This window comes from Sus scrofa, chromosome 3 (genome assembly GCF_054392235.1).
Source record: "Sus scrofa isolate SSC_HxYL_T2T_F1_AM1 chromosome 3, Sscrofa_HxYL_maternal_Yorkshire_Landrace_v2.0, whole genome shotgun sequence".
In the NCBI taxonomy this organism is placed as follows: Eukaryota; Metazoa; Chordata; class Mammalia; order Artiodactyla; family Suidae; genus Sus; species Sus scrofa.
In genome coordinates, this window is record NC_139385.1 from 43,993,727 (window position 1) to 44,015,453 (window position 21,727).

At 48.9% G+C, this 21,727-nt stretch overlaps 1 protein-coding gene across 17 annotated transcripts in view; it reads left to right on the forward strand.

Moving 5' to 3' along the window:
• The window catches only part of GLYR1 (glyoxylate reductase 1 homolog), a 38,122-nt gene that overhangs the window by 6,057 nt on the left and 10,338 nt on the right, over window positions 1-21,727 (forward strand). For 9 of the 17 annotated variants that reach the window (XR_014840908.1, XR_014840909.1, XR_014840911.1 and 6 more), the window contains 7 exons: window positions 4,966-5,104; window positions 5,637-5,879; window positions 9,561-9,647; window positions 11,298-11,354; window positions 13,650-13,700; window positions 13,789-13,862; window positions 17,403-17,502. Coding sequence is in view for 12 of the 17 variants with exons in the window: in XM_085017714.1 (XP_084873840.1) it covers window positions 4,966-5,104; window positions 5,637-5,879; window positions 9,561-9,647; window positions 11,298-11,354; window positions 13,650-13,700; window positions 13,789-13,862; window positions 17,403-17,502 (751 nt within the window). In the remaining 5 variants the exon portion in view is untranslated. The remainder of the gene's footprint in view (window positions 1-4,965; window positions 5,105-5,636; window positions 5,880-9,560; window positions 9,648-11,297; window positions 11,355-13,649; window positions 13,701-13,788; window positions 13,863-17,402; window positions 17,503-21,727) is intronic. The other 8 variants (XR_014840910.1, XM_085017720.1, XM_085017716.1 and 5 more) reach the window with 3 other exon arrangements.

Genomic DNA, 21,727 nt, shown 5'->3' on the forward strand with positions numbered 1-21,727 from the left:
AAATTGTTCGTGTCTTGTGGCTTTTTTTTGGGTTGGTTTGTGTGTTGATTTGCTGCCCCCGCCCCCAGTGTCTTGATTCCTGAATAGCTTAGATGTAAACCTGTAACACCTCAGTCATCCTCAGCCTGTTTCATTGGTTTAAGGGGGTGGGGAAGCCTAGAAATGATTTACTAAATACTACCCATCGAATCTTGATGGAGAGGCAGAGCCACATCTTCTGAGCCATCCTCGTTCTCACCTGTGACCTGTGCTTGCATGGGTGTACTCTCTCCTGCCTGCCCAGGTCATGGGGTCTGTGCAAAGTCACATGTTAGGGTGTTCTGGATGTTCCAAAGACTGGCTTCTTTAATGTCTACATGATCTGATTTTAATTTAAAGGGAAAGCGAGTCAGAATTAAGGAAATGCTTGAAAATGTGTGGTTTTTTTAATTCATTTTGAGCATGTCATCAGAGGGTACCTCTGGGAAGGGAAGTTAGGGGAAGTTTTCTGTTTCCAAATGACAACCACACATGGGAGGTATATCACTGCCCGGGTTAAGTTTGCCACTTCTGGCTGCCGTACAGCTGCAGTTCACGCTGGCAGCCACACAGCAGCCACCACCTGAGCAAACCTCTGCAAGGAAGTCATGGGGGAATGCTCTGGGCAGTCAGACAAGCCCATGTGCTACAGCAGAGGCTTTTATTGTTGATTTGTTGTCTTTTAAGAATTATAAATGTTTATGGTCTTCCCCCACCACTCCCATCAAGCTGTAAACCATTGAAACAGTTCCATTCATCCTCATCCCTCAGCCACCCGGTTTTTGGCCCAAGACATTCAATTACACTGGTTTCTTCTGGCACGTCCAGAGTTCCTGTCGTGGCTCAGCAGGAACGAATCTGATTAGCATCCATGAGGACACAGGTTCTATCCCTGGCCTCACTCCGTGGGTTTAAGGATCCAGCATTGCCGTGAGCTGTGGTGTGGGTCGCAGATGCAGCTCGGATCCGGCGTGATTGTGGCTGTGGCTGTGGCTGTGGCTGTGGCGTAGGCCAGTGACTACAGCTCCGACTCAACCCCTAGCCAGGGAACCTCCACATGCTGTGAGTGTGGCCTTAAAAAGACAAAAAAAATTTTCTTCTGGCATGTCCTTCCAGAGATACGGTATGAATGATCAGGAAGCTGCACGTTTCTTTTGCCTGTCTTTACACAGTGCTGGGATACTACACGCTGCTCTGTATCTTGCTGTTTTCAACTCAGCCAAGTATCTTGAGACCCTCCATTTCATTCTCTGTGATGACCTCACTGATTGCCGGTTAGCTTGTTTTCAGGCATTTACTTCTACAAACAATGTGTAATTAACTTCCTTGTATATAGAAGCAAAGGCAGTTCGTTAGACACAACTTCACTAAGCCTGATTTTTGTGACTTCCCAGCCCACAGCAAATTGGTTGGGAAAAGCACAGCTCCATCCCCTTTAAGAGGGAAATTACAAATTAAAGCTTATTTCAAGGAAAGAAACAGAATGGTCACTTTAAAAACATGCATTTGGGATTGGTGGCCTTTCTAGAGTGATTGGGATGCAGGTTCCCTCCCTGGCCCAGCACAGAGGCTTAAGAATTCAGCATTGCCACAGCTGCAGCCTAGGTCAAAACTGTGGCTCATATCTGATCCCTGACTTAGGAACTCTATATGCCACTGGGCGGCCTATATATATATATATATGAAAAAATTTAAAAACCATACATACAAGCGGAGTTCCCGTCGTGGCTCAGTGGTTAACGAATCTGACTAGGAACCATGAGGTTGTGGGTTCGATCCCTGGCCTCAATCAGTGGGTCAAAGATCCGGCATTGTCGTGACCTGTGGTGTAGGTTGCAGACGTGGCTTGGATCTGGATCTGGCGTTGTTGTGACTCTGGCATAGGCCAGTGGCAACAGCTCTGATTAGATCCCTAGCCTGGGAACCTCCATATGCTGTGGGAGCAGCCCTAGAAAAGACAGAAACAAAAATCAAAACGTACAAGCAGCAGCAACAAAAAGCCACTGCAGCCATTCAGTGTTTAACCCAAAGGCCAGCAATCTGCCCCCTGCCCCCACCCAAGGTATCTTTTCTTTTTTTTTTTTTTCTTTGCCTAGTTGGATTTGTTTCTGCTGCATCATGATGGGAACTCCTTTTTTTTTTTTTTTTTTTTTTTTGCCATGACCATGGCATGCAGCATTTCCCAGGCCAGGGATCAGACCCAAGCCGCGGTAGTGACAATACCAGATCTTTAAGCTGCTGTGCCACAAAGGAACTCCTGGAGAAAAAATTGTTGAGACGGCCGAAGTGAATTTCAATTTGTTTTGCTTTCAGGAGGTAATTGTCCTTGAGCTCAGGTGGGCTGACTTTTTATTTACTGTTCTTCTGATGTGGCAGGATGTGTCGCCAACAATAGGTTGATTTCTTTTTTTTTTTTTTTTTTTTGTCTTTTTTGTCTTTTTGCCATTTCTTGGGCCACTCTTGCGGCATATGGAGGTTCCCAGGCTAGGGGTCAAATCGGAGCTGTAGCCTCCGGCCTACAACACAGCCACCGCAACGTGGGATCTGAGCCACGTCTGCAACCTACACCACAGTTCATGGCAACACTGGAACCTTAAGCCACTGAGCAGGGCCAGGGATCGAACCCGCAACCTCATGGTTCCTCGTCGGTTTTGTTAACCACTGAGCCATGACGGGAACTCCTAGGTTGATTTCTTAAGTAGAAATCAACTTAGCATTAAACGTCACAAGAAATTAGCAAGAAATTCTTGATGTTTCTTGTATTTATTCTCTTGAAGTCATGTTTATACTGTCAGTCCTTTTCACCAACTATTGTTGCTTCTCACTCATGGTCGTAAGAGAGGACAGTCTCCATGTGGTCTCTCCACTGCCAGTGTGTATTTAGGATGGGTGAATTTTGACATTCCCGTTCTCCTGGCAGAAATCAATCATCCGCTTAGAGTTCTTCCGCAGAAACGTAGGCATGGACTTGATTGGTGCTTCTTCCACAGGAGTCCTCTCCTTTCTCCTCGCTCTAAACCAGCTGTCAGTGTGAGGGAGGAGGAGGGAGGCAGAGGTTGGGATTCTTGGCACCTCTTGTCCCATTCGTCTGATGCCAGGAATGTGTGTGGGTCTCAGCTTCTGACCTGACGTTCAGAGAAAGAGGCGGCCTCTCCTGAGGACTGGGGGTCTTTGAGCTTCATCCCTGACACTGGTGTCACCTCAGAGCTACCAGTTAATCTCCGAGTTTGGCTTGCTCTTCAGGGTGTCTGGCTTTTCATCTGGTTTCATCTGATTGCTCTGATGATCTGTCTCAGAAACAAGTCCTCTGATATGGGGTCAGAATTTTATGTTATTTATTTTGCTTTTTAAGGCTGCACCCGCAGCATATGGAAGTTCCCAGGCTCGGGGTCAAAGTGGAGCTGTAGCCACCAGCCTACACCACAGCAACGCCAGATCTGAGCCTCGGCTGCGGCCTACATCACAGCTCTCGGCAATGCCAGATCTTTAACCCACTGAGGAAGGCCAGGGATTGAACCTGAAACCTCATGGTTCCTAGTCGGATACGTTTCCTGTGCACCACAATGGGAACTCCTGGGGTCAGAATTTAATTTCATTTTTCCTCTCTATAGATAGGACCCATTGAGTCTGTTGTGTCAGACTTCAGACTCCACTAGAAAACTTTGAAACTTCACTAGCAAGGTACCTGCTTACCTCATCTCTTTGGAGCTTTATGCAGGAGACTAGCATCTGAGTTCCTGTTCGCTGTTGCCCCCTCTCTGGTCTTCTTTACCTGCAGATAATATGCCTGGTCCTGGTTTGCAGACAGATTTGCAGACTGCTGGTTCCAGAGGCTGTGTTTATACAGACCCATTAGCACAACCCCTTGAAGCACAGATGGAGGCCAGTTGCTCCAGAGTTGACACCTGATGGCTTTTTTTCGTTTTCACGTGCCATGCATTGATGATAGGAATTACAGTCAGAAGAGCACGCTCCTCTACCTTCAGCTGCAAGCAGAATCTTATTTTAAAAGCCTCCTTTGATGACTGTTGCCCTTGTTCCAAACCATGTGTCACATGTTTTGCGCCGTTGGGTAGCCATGGCTACAATCATTTATGAACAAATGTAGCCGTGGATACAATTATTTATGAACTGCAGATTTGTAAGAGCAGCAGATTTTTGAAGATGTTGTCTTTCTTTGGCCCTTTCTTTTTTTGGGGAGGGGTGGCACCCGCAGCATGTGGAGATTCCCGGGCTAGGGGTCCCTTTGGAGCTGTAGCCGCTGGCCTACACCACAGTCACAGCAACTTGGGATCTGAGCCGCATCTGTGACCTACACCACGGCTCATGGCAACACTGGATCCTTAACTCCCTGAGTGAGGCCAGGGATGGAACCTGCGTTCTCATGGGTACGACTTGGGTCCGTTAACCGCTGCTCCAGGACGGGCACTCCTGGCCCTTTCTTTAGCATCCCAGATTCTCAGTGAATTGACAAGTCATCGGTCTGGCTCAGGTTGTTGATGGGCAGTGATGCTGCTGTGGTTGACCATGCTTCCAGGTGCCCTGACCTGTCCCCTGGGATCCACGTGGGGCCAGCTGTGCTGTGATGAGAGTGGGGGAGCATCTTCAGGTTTCCTCTGCCTTGAGCAGTGGCAGGGTGTGTGTGGTTCAACATGGAAGGCTGGCGAATGAGAGTGGAGATAAGCTCCTATCGAGTGATTTTTTTTGGGGGGGTTGGGGGAAAGATGCTGATTGGGGTGGTGGCTGTTTGACTTGTTTTGAGAAAACATACTTTTAGGCTCAAAAAAGAGTTTGGGGTGTTTAGTGGCATGTTTTGGAAAAATGGCAAGCCTGTTTCAAAGTCCAGTTAAACCAAACGGATCTCCGCTTTCTGCTGGGGTGAGGTCTTTGGTACCGGTTGGCATAGGCACTGGGGATCATGTCCTTTCTCCGTGTGTTTGCTGCCAGTGCCTGGATCAAAGTGGAACAGCTAAAGCCGTATCATGCCCATAAGGAGGAGATGATCAAGATTAACAAGGGAAAACGATTCCAGCAAGCCGTGGACGCCGTAGAGGAGTTCCTCAGGAGAGCCAAAGGGAAAGACCAGGTGAGAGACCACCGTCCTCACTGGATGGCGACTCCAGAGTGGTTATTTTTGCCTAGTAACTAACAGGTGAAATGTCACCCGAACCCGAAACTCTATTCTTACGAAATGCCAGTGGAGAACGAGCTACTTCAATTCTAAGGTATCAGCGTTTTGCTGATCAACTTGAAACTGCATGCATGTGGCTGACCTTTCTGGAGTAGATTGTGGCTCTTAGGAACATCGCTTGGGCCCAGGAGAAGTATCTCAGCTTTTGAATACAGCTCAGGCCTTCTCCCTTTTATAGCGTGGAGACGAGGAGCACGGCCTCTGGGTCTAAGTCCAGTTTGGGGACTCTGGGCAAGGGACTTGAATTTTTTTTTTTTTAATTCCACTCCCGTAAATGTAAGTGGAGATGACAGCAGAGCCTCCTGGGTAGGGTTGTTGTGTGGATAACGCATGAAAAGCACTTACCACAGGGCGCGGCTCGTGTACATAACAGTAGTCATGGTGGCGGCTGTTGCGGTGGTTATCTTTATTATTATTAAACTTTCAGACATCATCCCACAATTCTGCTGATGACAAGAATCGGCGTAATTCCAGTGAGGAGAGAAGTAGGCCCAACTCAGGTGATGAGAAGCGCAAGCTTAGCCTGTCTGAAGGGAAGGTGAAGAAGAACATGGGAGAAGGAAAGAAGAGGGTGTCTTCAGGCTCCTCAGAGAGAGGCTCCAAGTCCCCTCTGAAAAGAGCCCAAGAGCAGAGTCCCCGGAAGCGGGGTCGGCCCCCAAAGGATGAGAAGGTTTGTTTCATCTCTGTAGCTTCTGGGCTGAGTGGCCGTCTTTGGTAAATGGCAGAGCTGAGGGCTGTGATCTGCTTCAGCTCCCTGACCGGACGGACGTGCAGGCCTGTGCCCTGTGCCGCCCTGAAGGCTTCTGCAGGCCGAGGGTGGGCCACAGCCTGGATACACAGGTGTGACGTAGGAACCTGAGCAGCCTGGGTACACAGGCGTGACGTAGGAACACGGGGCTCGAGTGTTCAACTGGACGAGAAGGGCCCACCTGAGCCCACGTACAGGGGCTGGCACCAGAAGGGGCTGAGCGAGAAAGAAGGGCAGCCTTCCGTTGCCACTGGGCACAGCCCACGTGGGCTTGCTGTCGGTGTGTGGTCTCAGCGCTGGTAGAGGTCAGGAAGGGCCGCGGACAGGGGAAGATCTGTTGTCACGAGCTCGTGGAGAGCCTTGAGCTGTTGGTAAGTAGAGTTATACTATTGGGGGGCCAATAGGGGGCCATGCAGGTGTTTGAGCTGGATGTGCAGGTGGCAGCTGCACTGACTTGTGTGTCAGGGATCGTGGCGGGCAGAGAAGAAAGGCTCAAGCCAGCGAGGAGGGTGAGCTCAGGTGTGAGCTCCCCTTGAGGGGATAGCAAATGCCGGCAGGACCCATGTGGGTGGCACTTCAGAGGACAAGGGTGTCAGATATGGGAACTGGTTACCGCTCGGGAATGCGTGAGAAAAGGAGCAGGGGTGTGACTTCGGGTTTGTGCCTGGGCAACAGGGATCGCCTCACGCCATCCTCCAGGGGAGGAGGACCGGTTCTGCTCTGTGGGTGATGCGTTTGGTGTGATGTCTAGACCACCAGCGCAGCTTCTAGTAACATCAGAATGGAAATGTAGGTGTGGGGAGCCAGATATTAGCGAGGACGTTGGATCCATGAGAGCACATGGAGTTGTCTTCCGGGCAGGCAGGGAGAGAGAAGGGGAAGGGCAGATGTTGACTTCTCAGAGCCACCGGCCGTGCTGGGGGCTGGAGGAAGTGGACAGAGCCGGCACAGTGAAGTCAAGCAGGAGTTCCATACCGCTCCCCTTCCCCAAAAGACATGCGGCGAGCCTTAGAAGCCATGGGAGGAACATTTGAGACAAGGAGGTTCACCTGTCAAAACACGGGAAAATTGTAAGAGCAGGAAGGGCTTGGAAGCCGGATGGCTGGCCCAGGCAGCGGCATGGCGAGGCCGTGATGAAACCCGAGAGGTCAGATCAAGACGTGCACATGGAGACACGAGCAAGACTAGGCGGGGCAGGGGAGAGCAGGCTCCAGGAGGTTGAGCTAAGGGCCATAGGAGTGCCTGCGGCTGGCTGGCTGGGAAGGCAGGCCACGCTCCCCCCCACCCCACCCCACCCCATCCCACCCCCCGTTCCAGCCAACTTTTGCCAGATCGTCTGGTTTTTTTCAAGAGAAGCTGGAAATACAGATTTTTTTTTTTTTTTTTTTAGTGAAATGTTCCAATTTTAAATGTTAGAAGCTAATTCAAATTTTTGAAACACTTTTAGGTCCAAAGGAGCATCTCTCTGGACTAGATTCAGCCTCTCAGCTGCCACTGTGCAACCTCTGCGTTAGAGAAGGTCCTTCTGCTGCTAAATGACCTAAGACAGAGAGTAGATGTAGCGGTGGGGACAGCCCAGGTGACCTTGAGCTCAGGGAGCCTCCAGCCAAAGGTGGAGAAAGTTCAGAAACTGCTGGGTGCAGTGTGTGAAGAACTTTTCAGGGGAATTGCTCTGAGTTGATCCGGTCGAATTGATATCCTGGGGGCCCAAAGGAATCTGGGCTGTCAGGTTTTCTCTTCTCCAAATAAGTGTTGTCTGGTGTCTTAAGCCGTGGATCTCGCCAACTGCTGTGCGCGCCCTGGGGAAAAGCGCCTTCTTTTTGGATAAAGGGAAGTATAAAGGAGAGGTTAGGAGGAGGGTCTTGACTTTGAATTGTGACTCCACGACTTGCTACAGCTGTGCAACCTTGGCCAACTACATTTGCCTCAGTTTCCTTGTCTGATCCCAGGGGAATAACAATACCTGCCTCTTAGGTTTGTTTTAAGAATTAACTGAAAAGCACAAGCAGAGCACTTAGGACTGTGCCTGTGATGCCACATGTTGGAGGAGCATTTGTACGTTTATTTTTTTTGACAGTAGCCTGTTGGGCAGGGAGAAGATGGTGGTTTCAGTGCCACCCCAGGGGCCACTGCCAGGCTGGCTGGTAGGGACTCGTTGTACAAGAGTGTGTGTTGCTGTAGTAATTGTCATTTGGCCAGTGAGCTCCTCTCAGAAACAGGGCGCAGGATGCTAGCTGATACCTGGGCGTGGCCCCGGGTGCTTGCCTTTCTGGGTTGTAATCCTCTGTCCCCTGAGGGGTAACAGAACAGGCTGACCTCGATGGCAGGGATGCTAGTTACGTCCATGGGCAGGCCAAGGCGGGCCGTGTGTAGATTCCATGTGGGAGCCGTGCTGAGGGGTACACACTCGCCCGCTCTCTGGGGCTCTTACTCTGAGGACTGCAGCTCTGGGCACCAGTCACTGGGACAGGACAGACCTGCCCCTTGGCTCTCCCACAATCCAGACTCGTGCAGAGAGCAAGGATTCAGGAGTTGAGGCTTTTGGTTAGTGCTGGACGGAGAGCTGTGCTCTCGCCTGACTGATTCCGTGGTCGTGGCCTTAGACAAGTCCCTGGGGTGGTGACCATTTCCATTTAAATTAACTTGCACTATTATTCCCAACTAAAACAAATAGAAAATTTTTTTAAAAATAGTTTACATTAAACCCAATTCCAAACCCAGTTTTCAGTCACACTAGCCACACAGCAGGTTCTCCATAGTGACATGTGACTAGTGGCTCTTGTACTAGACAGAGCAGATATAGAACATGTCTTTTGTGACAGAAACTTCTTGGGGACAGTACTGCATCGGGCCTCTTTTTTATAAAGCATCTTCACCGTAGGCCAGGTGTCCAGAGACAAAGCCCTGCAGCTGGTCCGCTCTTGCCCTCTGCCACAGATGTGACCTCATGTCCCTCTTGCCAGTTGCTGCCCTCCAGCTGCGGTGGCCCTCCCGACATTTCCACTTGGCCGTCCAAAGGGAGAGCTCAATATGTACCCCCACCCAAGCTCTTGACTCCCCCACCCGCACCACTCCTTCTCTCTGGGGAGAGAGCAGGCTTTTGGCTGCTGACCGCCCCGGGTTCTAATTCTGGCTTTGTTACTTAGCAGCTATAAAATGTTGGACAGATCTCCTCATCCTGCCATGTGGCTTTCTTAGTTTTTTTGAGATGTGGTGGATTCCTTCCGGAGCCAGTATGTCTTCATGGTGTTCTTTATTCCCCAGAGGCATTTTCTCTGTGCCCTGCTGACCACACTACAGACCATAGTCCAGTTTTCCAGTTACCTCCATCCCTGTGATATTTTGTTTAACACAGGAAGACATTTGTTATTTCAAGAGCAGAGCAGAAAAAGGCTCACCGTGTTGACAAGGACGTACCCTGTTTCTCCCAGGGGACAGTCATCAGAGCCGTGCCTGGGGAGACCATGGAGCGGCGAGGGCTGGTTCGGGGCAGAGAATGACTAGAGGAAGCAGAGCAGTGAAGAGGTGCTCCCTGACCTAGGCAGGAAGCCATCCGCGCCTGAGGTGCCCCAGCGTTGTGACGCTCTGCCTTTCCTTCCGCAGGATCTCACCATCCCTGAGTCTAGTACTGTGAAGGGGGTGATGGCCGGACCCATGGCTGCATTCAAATGGCAGCCGACCGTCAGCGAGGTAATGTGCCCTCCTTTGGGCCGGGACGAGCTCAGCCTCCAGCTGGTCTCTCAGCCTGTGTGGTGTGCTTTTCCTTCCTCCCCTTGTCTTGCGTATGATACTTTCTTTTTAACCTCAAAACGGTACAAAATTTATGAGGTGAGTGAGTTCCCATTGTGGCTCAGTGGGTTAAGAACCCAACTAGTATCCACGAGGATGCAGGTTTGATCCCTGACCTCGCTTAGTGGGTTAAGGATCCTTTGTTGCCACAAGCTGCAGTGTAGGTTGCAGACACAGCTCGGATCTGGCTTTGCTGTGGCTGTGGCTTGGATTCAACCCCTAGCCTGGGAACGTGCATATGCTGCAAGTGTGACCCTAAAAAGTAAAAAACAAACAAACAACCTCAAAAAAAAGTGTATGAGGTGAAAAAGAAAAAGCACAGGTTTCCATTCTCGGGGTGCTCTCTCTTAAGTTTGGTGTAACTCACTCCAGACCCATGGTGCATCCATTTAACCGTCGTTTATATAATCGCATGCCCATGTGCAGTGTTACTGTGGGGAGTAGTGTTGGTTTTCACAAAAGTGGGAGCATTCTGCAAATTTTTCCACTTACAGACTTTTTTTTTTGGCCTTTCCTGGGGCCGCTCCCGCAGCATATGGAGGTTCCCAGGCTAGGGGTCGAATCGGAGCTGTAGCTGCCGGCCTGTGCCAGAGCCACAGCAACGCGGGATCCGAGCCGCATCTGCAACCTACACCACAGCTCACGGCAACGCCGGATCATTAACCCACTGAACAAGGCCAGGGATCGAACCTGCAACCTCATGGTTCCCAGTTGGATTTGTTAACCACTGCGCCACGACCGGAACTCCTCTTACAGACTTCTTACACACCCTTTTACTGTGTATACAGCTGTGCCATTTGGTGGCTGTACACTACCTTATCCTTGGTTTTGGTGGCTGCACTATTCCCTTGTTGCTGAGCCTGCTTAGGAGAAGCCCTTGAAAGTCCTACAGTTGCTGGCCCCTCGTTGCTGTTAATACCGACCTCGATCCCAATCAGTCAGTAGGCACAAGTGGGCCAAAACCCTGACATTGAAAGAGTCCTGAGAATTTGGCTTGGTCTGCTGGGTCTACCAAAGTAGTGAATGCTGGCTTTAAAAATACTAGTGTATTGGAGTACCCCTTGTGGTGCAGCAGAAATGAATCTGAGGAGGAACCATGAGGTTGCGGGTTCAATCCCTGACCTCACTCAGTTGAGTTAAGGATCCGGTGTTGCTGTAAGCTATGATGCAGCTTCGATCCCGAGTTGTTGTGGTTGTGGCGTAGGCCTCCAATTGGCCCCCTAGCCTGGGACCCTCCATATGCCACAGGTGCGCCCCCCCCCCCAAAAAAATGGTATGTTTTTTAAACATTTTTTCCACAACGTTTGGGAGTAATTTATATACCAGCCTAGTAGAAACATCCATTCCTTCCCTCTTGAAGCCAGCTTGCTTCCAGTTGGAAGGGGCCTTGTTTATAAAAGGCTTAGACTAGCGGTGGGAGAAAAGTTTGCAAACAGTTGTAAGAGTGAGCCCAGCTCCCAGAGATGTTTCAGCCAGAGGGGAGGCTGATTCTCGGGTAGAAGCGAGTGACTTTCAGTGGAAGGTAATTTATTTATCCTTTTCTGGTTTCAGCCAGTTAAAGACGCAGACCCTCATTTCCATCACTTCCTGCTCAGCCAAACCGAGAAGGTGAGTTGTTCTTGGAGCTTCTTGGTCCTTGGTCAGGGGTTGGTCTGAGGGGAGAGTGCTGTTCTGTTGGAACCTCATCCTAGTCTAAAAAGTTAGGCCCGGATCTAACTGTGGTGCACCAGATCGGCAGTGTTTTGGGAGCGCTAGAACACAGGTTCAGTCCCCAGCCAGGCACACCGGGTTAAGGATCCAGTGTTTCCACAGCCGTTGCTAAGGTTTTGTCTGCAAATCTGATCCCCGGCCTGGGAACTCCACATGACGCTAGGTGGCCAAAAAAAATTTTTTTTTATTTAAAAATAAAAAAATAGGGGAGTTCCCGTCGTGGCTCAGTGGTTAACGAATCCGACTAGGAACCATGAGGTTGCGGGTTTGTTTCCTGGCCTCGCTCAGGTTAAGGATGCAGCATTGCTGTGAACTGTGGTGTAGGCCACAGATGCGGCTTGGATCCTGAGTTGCTGTGGCTGTGGCATAGGCTGGTGGCTACAGCTCCAATTAGACCACTAGCCTGGGAACCTCCATATGCTGCAGGTGCAGCCTAAAAAAAGACAAGCCAAAAAAAAAAAATTTTTTTTTAAATATATATATACTAATTAATTAATTAATTAAAAGTTAGGCCCTGCTTTTACTGCTGCCCTGAGCAGCTACTTAAATAGTTACAATTAAGAAGTTACCTGGAAGGGGTACCCTTCATGGCTCAGCGGTTAACAAACCCAACTGGGATCCATGGGGACTCAGGTTCAATCCCTGGTCTTACTCAGCTGGTTAAGGATCCGGTGTTGCCTTGAGCTGTGGTGTAGGTCACAGACACAGCTCAGTTCCCGCATTGCTGTGGCTTTGGTGTAGGCCAGCAGCTGTAGCTCTGATTTGACCCATAGCCTGGCAACTTCCATATGCTGTGGGTATGGCCCTGAAAAAAAAAAGTCACATAGGGGATCAAGCATTGTTAAAATTAAGAATGAACCTCCAGGGAGTTCCCGTGATGGCTCAGTGGGTTAAGGACCCAGCACTGTGTCAATGGGAGGACGCAGGTTTGATCCCTGGCCTGACTTGGGGCTAAGGATCCTGCATTGCCATAAGCTGTGGTCCCAGATGTGTAAGTCGAAGATGTGGCTTGGGTCTGGTGTTGCCATAGCCTCAGCTGCAGCTCCAATTTGACCCCTAGCTCAGGAACTTCCATGTGCCACAGGTGCAGCATTTAAAAAAAAAAAAGAAAAGGGGGAGTTCCAGTCGTGACTCAGTGGTTAACGAATCCAATTAGGAACCATAAGGTTTCGGGTTCAATCCCTGGCCTCACTCAGTGGGTTAAGGATCCGATTGCCATGAGCTATGGTGTAGGTCACAGACACGGCTCTGATCCCGCTTTGCTGTGCCTCTGGCGTAGGCTGGCGGCTACAGCTCCAGTTAGACCCCTAGCCTGGGAACCTCCATATGCTGCAGGTGCAGCCCTAGGAAAAAGGCAAAAAGACAAGAAAAAAAGAAGAAAGAGGAGTTCTCATTGTGGTGCAGTGGAAATGAATCCAACTAGCATCCATGAAGACGCAGGTTTGCTCTCTGGCCTCACTCAGTGGGTTGGGGATCCAGCGTTGCCATGAGCTGTGGTGTAGGTCGTAGGCATGGCTCAGATCCCACATTGCTATGGCTGCGTTGTGGGCCAGCAGCTGTAGCTTCAGTTCGACCCCTACCCTGGGAACTTCCACGTGCTGTGTGTGGGGTCCTAAAGAGAAAAAAAAAAAAAAAAAAGAAAGAAAGAATGAGCTCCCCCCAAAAGCTTTTAAAACTTAAGTGGCTGTGTGGTTGAGGCATTGGCGGTTGCCTTCAAAGTCCTGAGCTGACATCCGACCTCAGAAGCTGTTGACCGCCTGTGAGGTCTCCAGTACTGCTGGGTGGAGCCCGGGGGATGTGGAGGGAGAGAGTCCCCAGGTGTCTGCAAGGCCATGGATTAGGCTGAGCCCTGAGAGGATCTGCTGATAGCTGATAGCACGTCACTTCAGAGTTGGACAGATCTGGATTCCAAGCCCAGTTACACTGACCAGGTCTGTAATTCTGGGCACGTGACCTAACACCTCTGATTTTCAACAGCAGCAGCAGCAGAGGACCCTGCAGAGCTGCATGAGAACTGCATGAGGTGATGCGTATGAACTTTTAACATAGCGTTTAGAGTTCAGTAAAATCGGACAGCAGATCAGTTTTTGACATTAACATCTTGCTTTAGGCCTAATCTTGATAGGGAAGTCGTGATGAAGACTAGTTAAATGTTAAGTTTAATAAGTGGTTTTTTCACTCCCTCTTCATTAGCCAGCTGTCTGTTACCAGGCAATCACAAAGAAGTTGAAAATATGTGAAGAGGTACGTAGGTTTCAAGCCTCCTCACTTTTATTTTCCCAGGGCCTGGCATGGGCAGGCTGCGCTGACGACTTGTGCTTCCTTCCCCTAGGAGACGGGGTCCACCTCCATCCAGGCAGCAGACAGCACGGCTGTGAATGGCAGCATCACACCCACAGACAAAAAGTAGGACCTTCGACGAAAAGGCTTCCTGTGGCCCTTGTTCTGCCGGGGCTGGGAGGTGACCTCAGGGGGGATCGTCAAGGGTTGTGTCCCAGCCATTGTTGGAATTAAGTGGAAAGAGGGCGGAAAGTTGTCATTCTTAATGATTTGCCTGGGAGTAATTGGACTTGTGGAGACAGCAGCAGCCCCATAACCATACAGCAGGCTTGGCTTCACCGTCACTGGTGAGTCTCCAGGCAGGGAACACGCGGGGCAGACGTGCCTGTGCCTCAGAACCACCTGGAAGGCCCGGTTGCTGGGCTCCACCCTCAGTGTGTCTTGGTCAGTAGGTCTGGAGCGGACACATTCCCAGAGGAGCTGCTGCGGCTGCTCGTCAGGAGACCGCGCTTTGAGAACCACTGGTTTAGTAGGCCCGTGATGAAAACCCCTGACCTTGGCCCTGGTGGGGGCAGCTGGGGCTGAGAGATGAAGAAAGCCCGTTACTCTGCCTTCCCCGCTCTCCCTGCTGTTGCCTCCCGGCCCTTCCTGTGCACCTGCCTGCTGCCCTCCACCCCACCCAGACAGGCAGGGGAGCCCTAACTGTGGTCCCCTGGCCTTAGCCCGCATCCACACTCATCTTTGCCTCGATCCTGACAGCCAGCTGTGGTGCACAGTCATGCTGATGGCAGAGGCTCTTGAAGAAGGCGCGTTCTCCAAGCAACGTGGCCAAGGGTGGCTTTCCCAGCCTTACTGTCTCCAGGGTTCTCTCTCAGACTGAAAACAGTGTGTCTTTTACTTTACTCATGAATTGTGTGCTGTTGAAATCACTCGTTCATCCAGTTACGTTTGGTGAACGTCCTTTGTAGAGTAAAGGAGACAGAGGCATGTAGTGTGCAAATGAAAAGGGGGATGGGTGTTGCCCATTAAATTAATGAAGATTGTAATGATTTTTTTTCTTAAGTCCATTTCCAGAGCAAGGGGAGAATCTAGTATTTTCCCCCTTTAGTTAAACCCTTTTTTTATTGTTGTTGTTGTTTTGCTTTTTAGGGCCACTCCCACAGCATATGGAAGTTCCCAGGCTAGGGATCCAATCAGAGCTACAGCTGCCAGCCTACACCACAGCCGCAGCCACATCCAAGCCACATCTGCAACCTGCGCCACAGCTCACGGCAACACCAGATCCTTAACCCACTGAGCGAGGCCAAGGAGCCAACCCGAATCCTCATGGATCCTAGTCAGGTTCATTAACTGCTGAGCCACGAAAGGAACTCCCTGGTCAAAACCTTTTTTTGTTTTTTGGGGTTTTTTTTTTTTTTTTGTCTTTTTGCCTTTTCTAGGGCCGCTCCTGCGGCACATGGAGGTTCCCAGGCTCGGAGTCTAATCAAAGCTATAGCCGCCAGCTTGCACCACAGCCACAGCAACACAGGATCCGAGCCACATCTGTAACCTCCGTCACAGCTCATGGCAATGCCAGATCCTTAACCCACTGAGCAAGGCAAGGGATTGAACCTGCAACCTCATGGTTCCTAGTCAGATTCGTTAACCACTGAGCCACGACGGGAACTCCAAAACCTTTTTTTTTTTCTTTTTTTTTTTTTTTTTTGTCTTTTTGCCATTTCTTTGGGCCACTCCCGCGGCATATGGAGGTTCCCAGGCTAGGGGTCGAATCGGAGCTGTAGCCACCGGCCTACGCCAGAGCCACAGCAACGCGGGATCCGAGCCGCGTCTGCAACCTACACCACAGCTCACGGCAACGCCGGTTCGTTAACCCACTGAGCAAGGGCAGGGACCGAACCCGCAACCTCATGGTTCCTAGTCGGGTTCGTTAACCACTGCGCCACGACGGGAACTCCCCAAAACCTTTTTTAACATGAGTGTCAAGTTGCCTATAGAGCAGAGCTGCTACATCGTACCCAGTCCACCTGGTGGACATTTGCTGTCTTGCCTCAAGAACACCATGAGGGACTGTCAGGTGCCATGTTAAAAACGCTTCCGCTTCATCCCCAGGTCTGTTGGGTGACCTGGAACACCAAAGAAAGGAAAGAATTCGTCTGTCGTGATTTAGAGTCATAGGGGAAACTTGCACTACCCAGGTGACAAAAGACCTATGAATGACAAGATACCTTCTTGTTTTTAAGCCTCACCTCGAAACTTAATTCCCAGGGGTGCCATTTGGTGAGGAAAGTGGTGGGTTCCATTTCCAGCCTTTGAGTCACATGATTCAAAGCAGGCTGGACCATTGTGTGCGAGTGCCTCTTCACCAGGGGTGGCAGGGGGGACCTCTGAGTGCAAGAGCCAGTGTGCAAAGGTGAGTGTGGCTGTGGCTCCCAGGAGACGGAAAATGCTGAAAGTTCAGATAGCACAGGTCAGAGTAGAGATGCGGCAGAGGCTGTTAGAGCTACGAGAAACATGAGCTGAAAATAGGAGCATGAGGTAATAAATGAAGAAAGAGACATTGTTTCGCAAGGAGAGAAGTGCAGGAACCAAGAAAAGATGTTTGGGCAAGACGAAATCATCTGTAGAAGCATGTAGGCAGAGCACTAGCAACCAGTAGTCGCCACGTACCAGGGGTCGCAGGGACAAGATAAAGGTAAGCAGGATGTATTGTCCACCTGAATGCTTTAGTCGCAGAAGCATCATAACGGGCCTTCCATTAGAAAGCGGTGGAGAGGCCTTCCCGTCGTGGCGCAGCAAAAAGGAATCCAGCTAGGAACCATGAGGTTGCAGGTTCAATCCCTCGCCTCACTCAGTGGGTTAAGAATCCAGCATTTCTGTGAGCTGTGGTTTAGGTTGCAGATGTGGCTTGGATGTGGCGTTGCTGTGACTGGTGCAGGCCGGCAGCTGTAGCTCCGATTTGACCCCTAGCCTGGGAATCTCTGTATGCCACGGGTTCAGCCCTAAAAAGCAAAAGAAAAAGAAGGTGGTGGTGGAGACCAGTAACAGGGAGAGGTTCGGGTGGAGAATCCTTACTCCGGGAGAGACGGATTCCAGAGCTTTGAGGAAGCAGGGAAGGCCTGTCCCTGGTGACAGCAAGGAGTGTACACAGGCAATGCAGGGCGTGGGGCCAGAACGGGAGGTGAGCTGGTCCTTCTAGGACCCTGACTCCTGCCAACTCCACAGTACTGTTGCTGTTACTTGTCCTGCGTCTGATGTGCTTTAAATTGGTATCTGAAGGCCTAGGACTCAAGGTGGCTGATCAGGAACTATTGGAAGAGCCGTGATAAATGTCTGCTTTCTCGCATTGTAAGCTCAGACCCTCTGTCAAAGCAACAAGGAAATGGTTTAGAAAACTCATAAACCATGAGTCATGCACCTTCCGGTGGCGTAGAGGGTTTAGAAATGCCTTCTTGAACAGAGGCGTGACAAGAAAAGGTGCACTCTGCCTGTACTACCACTGGCTCTGCGGTCATGCCAGGCACCCAAGAGCAGTGTTCCCTAGTGGTCTGAGGTGAGGCTTCAGCCCCCAGGTTTCTGAGGGGGCCGAGACTGTGTGGCTTTCATTCATTCATTCATTTGCTGTCCCCCCGCCGACTTTGAACTGATTGGTCTCTCTCTCTCTTTCAGGATAGGATTTTTGGGTCTTGGCCTCATGGGAAGTGGCATCGTCTCCAACTTGTTGAAAATGGGTCACACAGTGACTGTCTGGAACAGGACCGCAGAGAAAGTAAGCATTCACAGCGGTGCTCGGCGGGCAGGAGGGATGGAGCCTTGACTCTTGGAGTTGGGTTAGCTCGGGATGGGATCCTCCCTGCTGTCTCTGCTCCGAGTTATGCAGGCAGTGGGGGGGAAGCCCAAGCTCTCAGGCAGGTAGAGAACGCTTGACTCGGTAGATTGAAGAATTGAATTTTAAAGTTATTTCACTTAAGCAGGCCTCTGTGGATGGTGGCTACTGCATGGAACAGTCAAGACGCCTGTGGCATGTGGAAGTTCCTAGGCCAGGGGTTGAATCGGAGCTGCAGGCCCAGGCCTACGCCACAGCCACAGCCACAGCCGTCCAGGATCCAAGCCGCACGGGTGACATACACCATAGCTGATCACAGTGCTGGATCCTTAACCCGCTGAGCGAGGCCAGGGACCAGAACCTTCATCCTCATGAATACTAGTTGGGTTCTTAACCCGCTGAGCTACAACAGGAACCCCTTAGGAGTTCTTAATTTAAGGTGGCCCACAGCTCCAAGGGGTCCGTGCCTGCCCTGAAATGGAATTCCAAGTAAAGGAGAGAGGCCATGACTCCCATCAAATTCTCATCCAGGAAAAAATGGAGAACTGTAGTCTGAGTACTAGAAAATTAAAGCACTGTGCTTGCCAGGAACAAAGAAAGAGACCAAGAAGCGACCAACCACTTGAACAAGGAGGCTGAGCATGTGTTTGTGAAATGATGAGGTGAGCGTCCCATACATGCAGCGAGTTGAGAGCCAAAATGAAGGATGATTTGAATTAAAATGTTCTAGGCAGAGTAAGAAATTCACTTTGCTGAAACGGTCATTTTCAAGAGTGATAAGGAAGTGCTTGGAGAGTTGAGGGACCCTGGGAGAAAGGACCTTGACGGCCGTGCAAAGAGATGTGGGCTCGAGTGCCGGGCATTGGGTCAGCGGTGTGGGACCTAGGCCAAGAGTGAGGTCTTAGAGGCCCTATCAGCAGGATGTGTTGTGACTCAAAAGTCCAGCATAACCAGGAACTCTGGACATGCCTAGTTGCAGAATATCACAAGAATCCAAGGGTTTGCATTATAAAGTGTGTTACCTTTTAATAGAAGTTTGATAGAAGTTACCTTTTTGATAGAAGTTGATCAGGAGTTCCCGTCGTGGCCCAGTGGGAACGAATCCGACTAGTATCCATGAGGATGCGGATTCAATCCCTGGCCTCCATCAGTGGGTCAGAGACATGGTCTCATCATGAGCTGCGCTGTAAGTCGCTGACACAGCTTTGATCCCACATGGCTGTGGCTGTGGCCGGAAGCGGTAGCTTCGATTTGACCCCTAGCCTGGGAACTTCTATATGCCGTGATTGCGGCCCTAAAAAGCAAAAAAAAAAAAAAAAAAAAAAATACCCCTGGTCATGCTGTTTTCTTGATTGGAAAGCCTAAGTGTTAAATAAAACGTGACCATTCTGTCTAGATTAATCACAGGAAGACATTAGAGTAAAGCGAATATGGACTTGAGGTTTGGGAATCAGGTAGCTCTGCTGCTTACCCTCTTTTCTCCAAAAGGAAAAACCAGATGAAAACAAAATCAAGTATTAACATATAAACAATAAAAATCACTAAAAAAGATGAATAATTTTTATAATGCTTCCTATAATTAAAAAGTAAAAAAACAAAATTGAAAGGAATGCCAGCTAGTTTATTTTTTATTTTTTGGAATTTAAAAATTTTGTGTTTTTAAAGTATTTCTTGAAATCCCTTACCCTAACAATTTTTATGTATTTTTCCTCAGTTTTTGGGTGTGCTTTTTTGGGTTTTGTTTTTATTGAAGTATAGTTGATTTATAATAGTACATTATAAGTTATTATTTCAAGTGTACAGCAGAGTGATTCAGTATTTCAGTATTTTTATAGATCATGCGCCACTTAAAAGTCATTGTAGGAGTTTCTGTCATGGCAGAGAGGATGCAAATCCAACTGGTAACCATGAGGTTGTGGGTTTTAATCCCTGGTCTCGATCAGTTGGTCAGAGATCCAGTGTTGCCATGAGCAGTGGTGTAGGTCACAGATGTGGCTCGGATCCTGCATTGCCGTGGCTGTGGTGTAGGCCGGCAGCTGTAGCTCTGATTTGACCCATAGCCTGGGAACTTCCGTTCGCCACTAATGCAGCCCAAAAAAAAAAAAAAACGTTATTGTAAAATTGTGGCTATCTTTTCCTGTGTTGTACAGTATATCTTTGTAGCTTATTTATTTTACACATAGTAGTTTGAATTTTTTAATCCCTTACCCTGTCTTATCCCTCCCCACTTCCCTCTCATCACTGGTAACCACTAGTGTGTTTCTATCTGTGAGTTTATTTTATTATATTCATTCACGTGTTTTATTTTTTAGGTTCCACATTAAGTATTTGTCTTTCTCTAACTTATTTCACGAAGCATAATACACTCTAGGTTCATCCACATTGTTGCAAATGACAATTTCATTCTTTTTGATGGTCGAGTAATGCTGCAGTGTGTGTGTGTGTGTGTGTGTGTGTGTGTGTGTACCATGTCTTTATCCATTCATCTGTTGATGGACACTTGGGTTGCTTCTGTATTTTGGCTACTGTAAATAATGCTGCTGGGAACATTTAGGGTACATATATCTTTGAATTAGTGTTTTTATTTCCATCAGGTATTAATTCAGGAGTGTAATTTCTTGTTAAACAAATAGTTTAATCATTCTAAGATTTAAAAATAGCTCACAAAAAAGAGGACTTCCTGTTGGTGGCTCAGTAGGTTAAGAACCCGACAAAAAAAAAAAAAGAACCCAACTAGTATCCATGAGATTGCAGGTTCCATCCCTGGCCTCACTTGGTGGGTTAAGGATCCAGCGTTGCTGTGAACTATGGGCATAGGTCACAGATGCTGCTTAGATCTGGCATTGCTGTGACTGTGGTGTAGACTGGCATGTGCCAACCTACTCCACAGCCACAGGTCCAAGCTGCAGCTGCATCTCTGATTTGACCCCTAGCCTGGGAACTTCCATATGCTACAGGTGCAGCCCTTTAAAAAAAAAAAAAAAAAAAAAGTCACAAAAAGTAAACAATAAAAGGTATTAAAGAGGTTCAGTAAACAGGGGTAATCAAAATATATTAAGCAAAAAGTTGCTATTTTTGGCTGGTTAAATCAAGTAGTACAAAATTTTAATGTATTTATGGGTATTTGCTGTTTTTAAATGATGTACTCAGTATGGGAGATTTGATTATTATAAATTGACACAGTTCCATTGGAAAGCCATTTGTACTGTTTGTTTTTTGGGGGGCGGTCTAGCGGGGGGCGGGGGCAGCCTGCAGGTGGTGGCATGCATTCGAATACAAAAGTTCTTGGGCCAGGAATCGAGCCTGAGCCCCAGCAGTGACAATGCTGGATCCTTAACCACTAGGCCACCAGGAAACTCCCATTTGTGTGTGTGTATGTATATACACACACATATCTATCTATTTATCTGAGCCGCATCTTCGACCTACACCACAGCTCACGGCAACACCAGATCCTTAACCCACTGAGTGAGGCCAGGGATCAAACCCACAACCTCATGGTTCTTGGTCGGATTCGTTAACCACTGAGCCACGACGGGAACTCCTGTCTGTATTTTTTAAAACCATTTTTGGAGCCTGTATTATTCTGCTTACAGAGACCTAACACTCAAAACATGGAGGAGGGAAAAAAAAAAAAAAAACGCAGAGGAGAAATGTATTGTTAGGGATAATTATAATTAAAATCGAGACAGATATTGAAGTGCAGGGGAGCCCTTAGATAAATCCAGGTATATCTCTCGAAACATTTTGCAGCCATCTATTATAAACAATAATTATGAAAAGCTACAGTACTGCTAAATGTAAGTCATATAAAATACTTTAAATTGGATACAAAATAATAGGTCCACATTATTCTAAATACATTTTTAAATGGTTTTAGAAAAAAGAAATGTACCACAATATGTTTTGTTTTGAGATGTTCTGGGGGATTTTAATTTTCAGAAAAGTTAGTGCTTACAACCGCCCCGCCCCCTCCAGAAGCAGTTGAGTGCTCACAGGGCACTGGGCAGGCTTTGCCACAGCCCTGACCCCCAGAGAGCTGTAGACAAGTACTGTTCACGTCCTGGTCTCCATTCGGGAAACCTGCAGCAGACACTCGTTTTGTGCTTGCTCTGAAGTAGAACATCAAGTACCATCCGAGGCCCCGATTGTGCAAAAACACCAAACT